This window comes from Ornithorhynchus anatinus, chromosome 16 (genome assembly GCF_004115215.2).
Source record: "Ornithorhynchus anatinus isolate Pmale09 chromosome 16, mOrnAna1.pri.v4, whole genome shotgun sequence".
Classification (NCBI taxonomy): domain Eukaryota; kingdom Metazoa; phylum Chordata; class Mammalia; order Monotremata; family Ornithorhynchidae; genus Ornithorhynchus; species Ornithorhynchus anatinus.
The window spans coordinates 39,006,904-39,018,621 of NC_041743.1; the positions used below are offsets into that span (position 1 = coordinate 39,006,904).

Below are 11,718 nucleotides of genomic sequence, written 5' to 3' on the forward strand. Positions count from 1 at the left end.
GGAGAGGGAGGTCTGGACCCGGGAGCTGGGTGAGAATCAACACGCTTGGCCTTTTAGGTGGGTTCGGAGGAGGCGGGACTACATCCGATGAGGAGAGCAGAGCAAACTGTTGGCAAGTCAGCTAGATGAGGTCAAGTCAATGGGCTTGTGTCCGAAACAGTGGTTGGGGTGGTTGGGCTTGTATGTAAGAAGCAGCGTGGCCTAGTGGAAAGAGCCCGGGCCTGAGACTCCGAGGACCTGGATTCTAATCTCTGCTCTGCCACGTACCTGCTGTGTGACCTTGGACAAGTCAACTCACTTCTCTCAGCCTCAGTTTCACCGACGGCAGATTGGGGACCCAAGACCTATTCTCTCTCCTGTTTAGTCTGTGACCCCATGTGGAACCTGATTATTTTATATCTATCCTAGTGCTTAGTACAGTGCTTGGCACCTAGGAAGCATTTAAATACTGTTATTATGACTATTGACATTACTTAAACCGTGAGCCCCTTGGGGCGGGAACTGCGTCTGACCCAATCATCTATCTAGTACCCTAGCGCTTAGTACAGTGCTTGGTACATAGTAAGCATTTACCCAATATCACATTTATCATTATTTTGCTCTTTAGCATGACTGTTCTCCTCTCCTAGACCCTTCCTTCACCTCCTTCCCAACTCTTGCCTTTTCCAACCTGAAATCCCAGGGGACACCAATGTTGGTCTAATTCCCTTAATGTAATATTTCTGTCACTAAATGGCCCCTGGACGGGCATTAAGTTGTGGAAATCCAACTGCCAGGTACGGTGTCTGCCTCCCATTTGAGTTTCGGAGCCAAATCAAGGCCAATTTAAAGGATCTGCTGCACCCACTTTATTTTCAAAAAGCAGTTCCGTTTCCAGAGCCTCATATGTTCTTTCCGATGAGAAACTGGTTGGTTTGAAAGCAGCAAAATGTCTCCAGCCACCCTAAAGCCATCAGTCTTCTTCCGAGGAGAAGAAGAGGGACCAAGCAGGAAACCGTTGAAGGACCCCATCCGCGTGTGACGCAAGTGTCGGAAATCTCGGGCCCACAGGCGCCGAGAGGGGCAGGAGCTTCCTACCTCGGCCTGTCCTGAATCGGAACGTCAGCCCCGAGTGCTGCGGAAACTGGTAGGAAAGAGAACCCCACTTAACCCCTCCGAGAGACAGGGACCATGTCTAGTTCCCACCTGTGTATTCCCTCCCAGTACTTAGTACGGGGCTCTCCTCGCAGTAAGTGCTTAATTTTTTTGTTAAGTGCTTACTTTGTGTCAAGCACTGTTCTGAGCACTGGAGTAGATACAGATTAATCGGGACAGATGCGATCCCCATCTAAACTTGGGGCTCACAGTCTACGTAGAAGGGACAGCAGGTATGAAATCCCCGTTTTAGAGATGAGGAGAGGTAAAATGAGTTGTCAGAGGTCACCCAGCAAGCAAGTGGCAGAGCCAGGATTAGAACCCAGGTTCTCTGGCTCCCGGGCCCACGTTTTATCCACTAGGCCAAAATATTTTTGCTACTAAAGAGAAAAGGGGGGACAGTGTGACCAATGTCAAACTGTCCCACCATGATGCTGGCTAGTTGGTGCCCAGCGTGACCGGGGGTCCCGGGGGGCAATCTGGGCTAATCTGCCTTTGGGGGATGTCGAGGGTGGAGCTGGAAAGACCAGTGGCAGCCAAAGGCAGAGAAGCTTCCGTTCCTCAAGTCTTCTCCCTACCTTGCTTTCAAGTCTTCATGCTGGGGATTTCCCATCAGGTTTTACTGAGATCACCCGGCCCCGAGCATGAGACGGTGGGGAGAGACTGGAGGACGGGCAGGAAAGGAGAGAATGGAGACATTGTAGGAATCAGAGTAAGGGGAGGCCCGTTTTCTGACGCGTGGGTGGGAGGGAGGATTCTGATATACAGACCCCACCCCCCGGCGATACCATCCCTGAAGGAAGCACCTCACAGTTGCCTTGTCCAGAGAAGACTCTTTTCTGTGCCTTCTCCCTCAACTAATTTGTAAGCACCTTGTGGGCAGGGATCGCTCACTTGTGTACTCGCCTAAGTACTTAATTCAGTGTCCTGCAGACAGTGATCAATAAATACCATGGATCGATTGATGATTGGGCGCTCTCTACAGTAGGCAAAAATGTGTAGGAAGGAGAGGAGTCAGGCATCGGAGTTCACGTTTAGACTAAAAAGTCTTGCCTAAAACCTAAAAAGTCTTGCCTAAAACCTACAACGGGGGGGGAGCCGTGTTGTTGAGAATGGGCTCAGGGAAGGGGAAGTGACTTGCTCAGAGAAGTGAATTAACTTGCCCAGGGTCACACAGCAGACGAGTGATGGATCTGGGATTAGAACTCAGGTCCTAAGTTCAAGTGCTCCTAATTGGTTCTGCCAACATTGTATACAAAACCAGAAAAGTGCCCTTTCCAAACCCCAAACTTTCTGAGGAGGACCTTCTAAGGCCTTGGAATTGAGGAGAAAAAAAAATCCGAGCTCAGTTCAGAGCTGTGCACAGAGTGGCCACTCATGAAATAGAAAAGAATGAGAAGAGGCTGTCCAACCTATTTCAGAACACTGCCAGAGATTCATGTGTACTCTTTAAAAAAAAATGTCTTTCATGTTAAATAAATGTATCGTTAAAGAGGCACTTCATTCCTCGGGGAAAACAAAATTCCTTTGCAGAGTAATGGGGTTGGGAAGAGAACAGAGAGATGCAGAAAGAGCAATGGTGAGGTCGGGGGGGCCCGGAGGACGGAGAATCACCTCCGTTCTGCCTGCCCTAGAACTATGGGGAATATTTTCTGACCCCCAACTCTGGACTGTAGCTTCCTTTTAAGGAAAGCTAAGAGACTCTATACTGCCGGGCCCCTTCCTTGAGCCCCCCGGCTGTTTTTCAGGTTGGTTTTGAACAGTCGATGATATTGCAATCCCCAAATCTCACGAGTAATAAATTCTACATAATGACCTACGTCCCCTGGGCCGGGGGGAAGCATCCCAAGTAGCCCCAAAACATTATGGCACCACCATCATAGCAGGACTCCTATCTCTGATGCATACTTTCTGTGTTACAGTTACTGCATTACAGAAAAAAGACCAGCAGAACTGAGTTTAGAACTTACGTGTGCCAGAATCCCGATTCCTTCCCTTTGGATTCTGCTGCCTCTTAAAAGTTCAGTAAAAATGATTCTATCGTATTGCCCTGGAAACGCCACCCTGGAAAAGCCCTGATGAAACCCAGGGAGCGACGTTACAAGAGAGAAATCTAAGCGAGAGGTTCCCGGGCACAAATTTGGCAAGAAAAGACCGAAACAAGTGCTATTTTTCGAAGCTTGGTAAAGGGCAAGGCCTGTGCAGAATAAGGCCAGCTTCCCCAGGAAAGAGATTCAAACAGAAATACTAATTAAAAGGAATAGGTGAAGAGAAGGCAGGGAAAGGAGGAGAAGCAGTGTGGCCTAATGGATAGAGCATGGGCTTAGGAATCAGACGGACCTGAGTTCCAATCCCAGCTCTGTCTCTTGTCTGCTGTGTGACCGTGGGCAAGTCACTTCACTTCTCTGGGCTTCCATTCCCTCATCTGTAAAATGGGGATTAAGACTGTGAGCCCCATCTGGGACATGGACTGTGGCCAACCTAATCACCTTGTATCTACCCCAGCGCTTAGAACAGTGCCTGGAACATAGTAGCTCTTAACAAATACTTTTTTTTTAAAAAAAAAGCCTATTTTTGGGTGGTCTTGTTTTTCCTCTGGTTGTCAGGAGGAGGCAAGAGCTAAAAGGTTAATATCCGGGAAAATACAGAGTTGCTATTCTTTGAGACCACAAAAGACAGAAATCAAGGAAACTGTGTTAAACTGCTGTGAGATCTACATCTGACAGCAGGAAGATATTGATGGTGGCAAGTAACCGAGGGAGGTGGGAGAAATGGCCCTTCATGGTGACTTTTATAAGCGATTTCCTTAGAGGAGCAGCATGGCTCAGTGGAAAGAGGCCGGGCTTGGGAGTCAGAGGTCATGGGTTCGAATCCCAGCGCTGCCACCTGGCAGCTGGGTGACTGTGGGCAAGTCACTTAACTTCTCTGGGCCTCAGTTAGCTCATCTGTAAAAATGGGGATTAAGACTGTGAGCCTCACGTGGAACAACCTGATTACCCTGTATCTACCCCAGCGCTTAGAACAGTGCTCTGCACATGGTAAGCGCTTAACAAATACCAACGTTATTATTATTATTTGGAAGCATGGAACCAAATAATCTTCTAGGCCCCTTTACAGTTGGATGATTCAATTCATTCATTCAATAGTATTTATTGAGCGCTTACTATGTGCAGAGCACTGTACTAAGCACTTGGAATGGACAACTGGGGAACAGATAGAGACCATCCCCACCCAATGATGGGCTCACAGCCTAATCAAGAAGCAGCGTGGCTCAGTGGAAAGAGGCCGGGCTTGGGAGTCAGAGGTCATGGGTTCAAATCCCAGCTCTGCCACTTGTCAGCTGTGTGACTGTGGGCAAGTCTCCCCCCTTTCCCTCTGCTCCTCCCCCCTCCCGTCCCATCCCCTCAGCACTGTACTCGTCCGCTCAACTGTATATATCTTCATTACCCTATTTATTTTGTTAATGAGATGTACATCACCTTGATTCTATTTATTTGCTATTGTTTTAATGAGATGTTCTTCCCCTCGATTCTATTTATTGTCATTGTTCTCGTCTGTCCGTCTCCCCCGATTAGACCGTAAGCCCGTCAAAAGGCAGGGACTGTCTCTGTTACCGATTTGTCCATTCCAAGCGCTTAGTTCAGGGATCTGCACATAGTAAGCGCTCAATAAATACTATTGAATGAATGAACTTCTCTGGGCCTCAGCGACCTCATCTGTAAAATGGGGATTAACTGGGAGCCTCACGTGGGACAACCTGATGGCCCTGTATCTCCCCCAGCGCTTAGAACAGTGCTCTGCACGTAGTAAGCGCTTAACAAATACCAACATTATTAATCACTGAAAGGCCCGCAGCATCCCTCAGCTAAGAGCTTCTTTCTATTTAATGCTATTGTTCTTGTCTGTCCGTCTCCCCCGATTAGACTTCAAGCCCGTCAAAGGGCAGGGACTGTCTCTATCTGTTACCCACCTGTCCATTCCAAGCGCTTAGTTCAGTGCTCTGCACATAGTAAGCGCTCAATAAATACTATAGAATGAATGAAGCAGGGCAGCGTGGCTCAATGGAAAAGAGCTCAGTCTTGGGAGTCAGAGATCCATGAGTTCGAATCCAAGCTCTGCCACTTGTCAGCTGTGTGACTGTGGGCAAGTCACTTAACTTCTCTGTGCCTCAGTTCCCTCCTCTGTAAAATGGGGATGAAGATTGTGAGCCTCACGTGGGACAACCTGATTACCCTGTATCTACCCCCGCCCTTAGAACAGTGCTCTGCACATAGTAAGCGCTTAACAAATACCAACATTATTATTATTATTATTAATGAATGGAATGAATGACAGAAAGACAGACAGACAGACAGAAGGAGAGAGAGAGAGAGAGAGAAAGAAAGAAAGAAAGAAAGAAAGAAAGAAAGAAAGAAAGAAAGAAAGAAAGAAAGAAAGAAAGAAAGAAAGAAAGAAAGAAAGAAAGAAAGAAAGAAAGAAAGAAAGAAAGAAAAGAGCAAGCCACGTGGGCCCAAGGGTCGTTCGCAAGGCAGTCTGGGACTTGTAGTTTCCCGCGCCGGCGTCAATGTGGCCCGACGTCCCCGCCGGAACTCTATGACCCTGGAGGACCAAAGAATCCAGCGTCTCTAATGGCAGAGAAGCCGAGCCTAGACGGTCGGTTCCGGGCAGCGGCCGCTCTAGCCGGGGCTCTGGCTCTATGGGCCTTGGAGGCTGGGGAGGAAAGAAGGAAGGAAAGAAGGGACCAGCCTGGTGGGTCAGGCCGCCTTGGGGTGGAGGGAAGGAGACCATCAGGGGGGGGAGGAGGAGGAGGAGGAGGACACGGGGGGAAATGGGGGAGCATCCTGAGCTGCATTGGGAGACCTTGAGGCTGGGTTTGGAAAGGGAGAGGAATGGAGCTCACTCAGAGGCTGCTTAATAATGTTGAGGCTGGGTTTGGAAAGGGAGAGGAATAATAATAATAATGTTGGTATTTGTTAAGCGCTTACTATGTGCAGAGCACTGTTCTAAGCGCTGGCGGAGATACAGGGTCATCAGGTTGCCCCACGTGAGGCTCCCAGTTAATCCCCATTTTACAGATGAGGGAACTGAGGCACCGAGAAGAGGAATGGAGCTCATTCAGAGGCTGCTTAATAATGTTGAGGCTGGGTTTGGAAAGGGAGAGGAACAATAATAATAATAATGATGGTATTTGTTAAGCGCTTACTATGTGCAGAGCACTGTTCTAAGCGCCGGGGGAGATACAGGGTCATCAGGTTGTCCCACGTGAGGCTCCCAGTTAATCCCCATTTTACAGATGAGGGAACTGAGGCACAGAGAAGTGACTTACCCACAGTCACACAGCTGTTAGAGTTGAATGCCATCATCCTTTCTCAACCCCCCCCCCCCCCTTGTAAGGGAGCAAGAGTTGGGATACATTGTAACTCTGTCCCATATGTCCCCATCGGTGGCCGCAAGGGAAGCCTGAGCGGTCCTCTGTCTGGTGAAAATCACCTATCGACCGAGACAAATCCCAACAAATCAGGTGTTGGTCGGAGAGATTCTCCTGACTTCAGCCCGTCCCTTCCCGCAGCGCAAAAGTTGCAGAGGAAGTTCCTGAAGTGGAAGCCGAGGAATTCACGTTATTCCTAGAAAGGAGGTGGGAGATGGCTTTTAAAAAAGTGGTATTTGTTAAGTGCTTACTATGTGTCAAGCATTCTTCTAAGAGCTGGGGCAGGTACAGTTTAATGAGGTTGGACACACAGTCCAAAGGCCCGCAGTCTAAATAGGGAAGGCAGGTATCTCCATTTTACAGTTGGGGACCCTGAGGTACAGAGAAGTTAAGTGATTTGCCCAGAAGTAGTTTTGAACTGGTTGGGCGCCCTAGAAATAATCTCAGGCAACTCACTGCCTCCCAGAAAGATGTGTCTGTCCTGGTCTCCTGGGTCCCTCCCCAATTCCCATGCTTTAACCCTCTCAATCAGTTCCTCTTGTTGTCTATCCTCAATCCCTCCTGCTGCAGTGTTAACCCATCCCCATCTCTTCTCAGAAGCAACACCCTGCAGTCTGCGAGACGACGCTGCCCAAGGGCCCCCCCCAACCCCATCCAGTCGCGGTGAGATGGAGGTCAGCCACTCGGTCAAGGAGCGCACCATCGCTGAGAACAGCCTGGTCATCCTGCTGCAGGGCTTGGTTGGCCAGGTGACCACGGTGGACATGCGGGACGAGAGCCTGGCCCGGGGCCGTGTGGCCAACGTGGACGCCTTCATGAACATCCGCCTGGACCAGGTGACCTACACGGACCGGTGGGGGCGAGAGGTGCAGCTGGACGACCTGTTCGTGGCGGGCCGCAGCGTGCGTTACGTCCACATCCCGGACGGGGTGGACATCGCCGCCACCATCGAGCGGCAGCTGCAGGCTATCCGCAGGGTGCGCAACTTTGGCAGCGAGGGCAAGGGCAGGCGGGAGTTTGCCACCAAGAAGAGCAAGTAAACTCCCCTTCAGGATCCCGGAGCTCTTTCCAGCCCAAGGGGCGGCTGCCTTGACCTGTCCCCACCCCCTCCCCAGGACTCCCTCCCAGCCCCGCCTGACCGAGCTGCCTCCTCTGGCCCAGGAAGCCAATGTGAATGACCTAAGAGCCACCAGCCAGCCACATCTCCCTTTCACGAGCCCCAGACCTGACCTTTAGACCCAAAAATCTGTCTGCGGCTTGAAGCCTGCCTTAGGTTAGGTCTCCGGAAGTCCAGATTTTTCCACAGATCAAACCCCTCTGTGAGAGTCCTGAAACTCCCCAAATCTTCTCTTTTGAAGTTCATCCTCACCAGGGCCCCAGTTTCATAGCACCGTTGATATTCCCGGCCGTTCCGTGTGTCCTCTCGACGTCTTCTTGGGAAGCTGAACCCTTCGGTCCTTGGCGATTTTTTCAACTCCAGAGTTTCGGTTCCTCCGTCCCGACAGACCGTAGGATTGGTCGGGGCAGATCTGCTGTTCTTGGGTGATTAACTGAGGAGGCTACTGGTGTATTTCCTCCGCTTCTCCCTCCCCTCTTGGGGACCAACCCGGAAACCACACGGACAGCGATGAGGTGAACAAAGGGGCGGGTGGATTGTCTGTGCCCTCTGATGTGCCCGCGGAGAAGAAAGCCGCTCGTCCAGGGTCAGCTCATCGGATCTGTGACCCACACGCACCTGGGACACTGCAGAGAGGGGAAATCGGTTCCATAGGAAGGCCGGGCCCAGCTGAAACAAAGAAATGACGCTGAGCTGGGCTGCCTCAGAAGCGTGTGCCAGGGGTGGGGAGGGTGCAGTGCTTCTCTGCCCCCATTTCCACCCCAGAGGAGTGAGGACGAAGAGGGGAAGAAGGCACAGCCGGAGAGCAGGCGGGCCCGGGTGGGGCCGGATTACACGGACCCCTGAATCAACCACTTTGTCACCATTTCCACTGCTGGCCGGGAGAGGAGCCGGGAGGAAACGGATATTCCAGGATCAAAGCGCCAACCGGAAACTAACTACTCCAAAACTGAGAGAGGGCACGTTATTTTCGCTCGCTGTTTCGGGGCAGCCCTCTTGAGAGCTTGATCCCTGGCACAGGAAGGGCCCAGTCCCCTGACCGGAGCAGAAGCCTAGAATTAAAAGGCTGTTCACCACCCTGCCCCTGAGGTGGGAAATGCCCAGCTCCACGGGATAAAGTGACTCCTCTCCCTGGAAAGCGGCTCTCCACCCCACCCCGACCACCTGCTTACTCATATTTGTAGTCTCTGAGGCAGGTGGAAATTGTCCAGGAGGGTGAGTCAGGTGACACACTGAAATGAAGAAGCTGCCTGGTCCCAGTCAGTACCTCCCCCCCCCCACACACACACATAGAGGCAGGCCTCAGGAACGGAAAATGGCGGGAGAAGAAGAGGCCAGGGCTGAAGGCATTCTGGGGACATAGAGGCCGGCGGTTTGGACTCCTGGGCCTTTCGGATTTTTCCAGGTCTTCTGAGGGTTGGCTCGTTCCCCCCCTCTTTCTTTATGTCCTCCTCCGTGACGGGGTGATTAAGTCACCTGGGCTGGGGCAAGGGAGTGGCCGAAATCATCAGTGGTCTGGGGGATGGGAGAATCAACTGACCTTTTGTACACTTCCCTCCCGAAATGAACATTGTTCATGGAAAATCCCAGTTGGGGCTCTGAATTAATGCCGAGAATTTACTGAAAAGCCAAAGGAATTAACATAAAGCCATTAATAGGTTCCCAAGAGTCAAAAAGGACCAAAATAATGTGAATACAAGTGATTTTTTTTTCAAAATAGTCAACATTGATTTATTGGAAATGTAAAGAAGTACAAATAAAAAATGATTAAAGAATTATATGTGGTTATTCTTCATCCTCGAATGGTAATGATGCTAATAATGCTATTTAAGTCCTTACTATGAGGCAAGCACTATAATAAGCACTGGGAGAGATAAAAGTTAATCAAGTCTCACACGGGGCTCGCAGTCTAAGTAGGAGGGTGAACAGGAATTGAATCCCCATTTTTGCAGATGAGGGAAACGAGGCCCAGAGAAGTTAAGCGACGACCCAGGTAACCCAGCAGACGTGGTGGAGCAGGGATTAGAACCCAGTTCCTGACTCCCAAACCCATGTTTTTTCCACTAGGCCACGCTGCTCCTTAGAAGACACCACTGATGGTGAACCTCACCCATGGGTCCGTGTGGGATTGAAAAGTTCAACAATGAAACTTAAAACGTCCACGTGACAACAACTCTCCTCACCCAAATTTATGCATATATTCAGTTGACCGTCACAGGAGTCTAGACACTTCAAGCCCTGCTAACTTAATCACTAAGCTCAATAAATACCATTGATTGACATAAAGCAGCTTGGCACGGTGGATAAAGCACAGGCCTGGGAGTCAGGAGGTCATGGGTTCTAATCCTGGCTCTGCCACGTGTCTGCTGTGTGACCCCGGGTGAGTCACTTCACTTCTCTGGCCCTCAGTTACCTCATCTGTAAAACGGGGATTGAGACCGTGAGCCCCACGTGAGATAGGGATTCTGTCCAACTTAATTGGTTTGTATCCACCAAGGCGCTTCGTATGGTGCCTAGTAAGGGCGTAACAAATACCATTATCAGGATTGTTGTTGTTATTAAAGCATCTAGAATGTTTGCTATTTGCAGCACTGGACACTGGTCTCAATTCCACCTGTTAACCTCCTGAGGGTCATTTCTTTCCCTTCCCGTAGCCTCTCCTAAACAGTCCCGTTACTTTCCAGCCGACTGCTACCATTTTGGATCGAGTGTGAACCTAAGGGGAGGATTGGGGTTCTTACTTTCTGCCCATTTCCAACAAGGAACGTCAACCCAGAATGTCCATGGAATCCGGACCCTTGCTCTGGATTGAGCATCGAAGCTGCCTTAATCGAGACCTGCAGGTCAGCACTAGTCCGCGGACCAGGGGCCTGAAACGCATCAGGCCGTCGTGACACCGGACGTCGCGAAAGAGCAGAACCTAGAGGAAAAAGCAGGAGCCTGGAAGTCCAAGGACCTGACTGCCGCTTGCCTGGGGTTGACCTTGGATGGGTCACTTCACTTCTCTGGGCCAATCTGTAGAATGGGGTTTAAAATCGCGTCTCCTTTTTCTGTAGACTGCGAGCCCCAGGCGGGACCAGGACTGGGTCCGACCTGATTAACTTGCACTTAACCCCAGCACTTAAAACAGTGCTTGACACAGAGTAAGCGCTTAACGAATACCGTGATGATATAATAATGATAAGCCGCCGTAAATGCCTCTAGAGGAAGTAGTCTTTCTCACCGTCCCTGGCTGGACTGTCCTTGGTCCCACGGTCACAACTTCTCCAATGTTCCGTAAGTAGGGAGGAGTAGCAGGGGAAGATCAGCTCTCATTATATCAGGGAGCTTAAGGTGCTGTGCTTGAGGCAGGAGGCGATAAGAGATAGCAGGAGAAGCAGCTTGGCCTAGTGGATAGAGCACGGGCCTGGGAATCAGAAGGACCCGGGATCTTATCCCGGCTCTGCCACTCTGCCGTGTGACCTCGAGCAAGTCACTTCACTTCCCTGCTCCTCCGTTACTTCATCCTTCGAATGGAGATTAAGACTGTGAGCCTCGGGCGGGCTGGGGACTGTCCGAACCGATTAGCTTGTATCTGCCCCAGCACTTACTGGGTCGCTGGCACCCAGTTAGCGAGGAACAAATGCCGTTAAAAGAAAAAATACGGCAAGGCTGGCGAGGTCGATTTTGGGGTGGGAGCTGAAACCAGGCAAAAAGTGTTAGTGTTGAGGCGAACCGGGTCAGCGCAATGGGGTCCGGAGACGGACCTCTCCCGGTGCTCGTAGGCCTGGAGCCCCCAAAATCCCAGCTTTAGGTACGCGGCAGGGATCCTTTGGGGTGATGAGGAGAGGCAATGGAACCTGCTAGAAAGACCACAGTCCCGAGAGTCAGGAGACCTGGTTTCTAAACCCGGTTTCGCCACGTGCCTGCGCTGTGACCTGGTGCAGATCATTCAACTTCTCTGGGCCTCAATTTCCTCATCCGTAAAATGAGAAGAAGAAGAATAATTGTCAACCGCTTAGTCTGTGCCAAGCACTGTACCAAGCCCAGGGGTAGAGAC

At 50.7% G+C, this 11,718-nt stretch overlaps 1 protein-coding gene across 3 annotated transcripts; it reads left to right on the forward strand.

Annotated features, from left to right (window-relative positions):
• Positions 1-417: 417 nt before the first annotated feature.
• LSM10 (LSM10, U7 small nuclear RNA associated) lies at positions 418-9,457 on the forward strand. Of its 3 annotated transcripts, none has more exons than XM_029080873.1 (2): positions 418-1,126; positions 7,160-9,457. In XM_029080873.1, the coding sequence occupies exon 2, from the start codon at positions 7,231-7,233 to the stop codon at positions 7,600-7,602; it is 372 nt and encodes a 123-aa protein (XP_028936706.1). In that variant the 5' UTR covers positions 418-1,126; positions 7,160-7,230; the 3' UTR covers positions 7,603-9,457. The 3 variants fall into 3 exon arrangements, with proteins under 3 accessions (XP_028936706.1, XP_007668717.1, XP_028936705.1); XM_007670527.2 differs by lacking the exon at positions 418-1,126 and adding an exon at positions 5,785-5,883; XM_029080872.2 differs by lacking the exon at positions 418-1,126 and adding an exon at positions 6,458-6,769.
• The last annotated feature ends 2,261 nt before the right edge of the window (positions 9,458-11,718 follow it).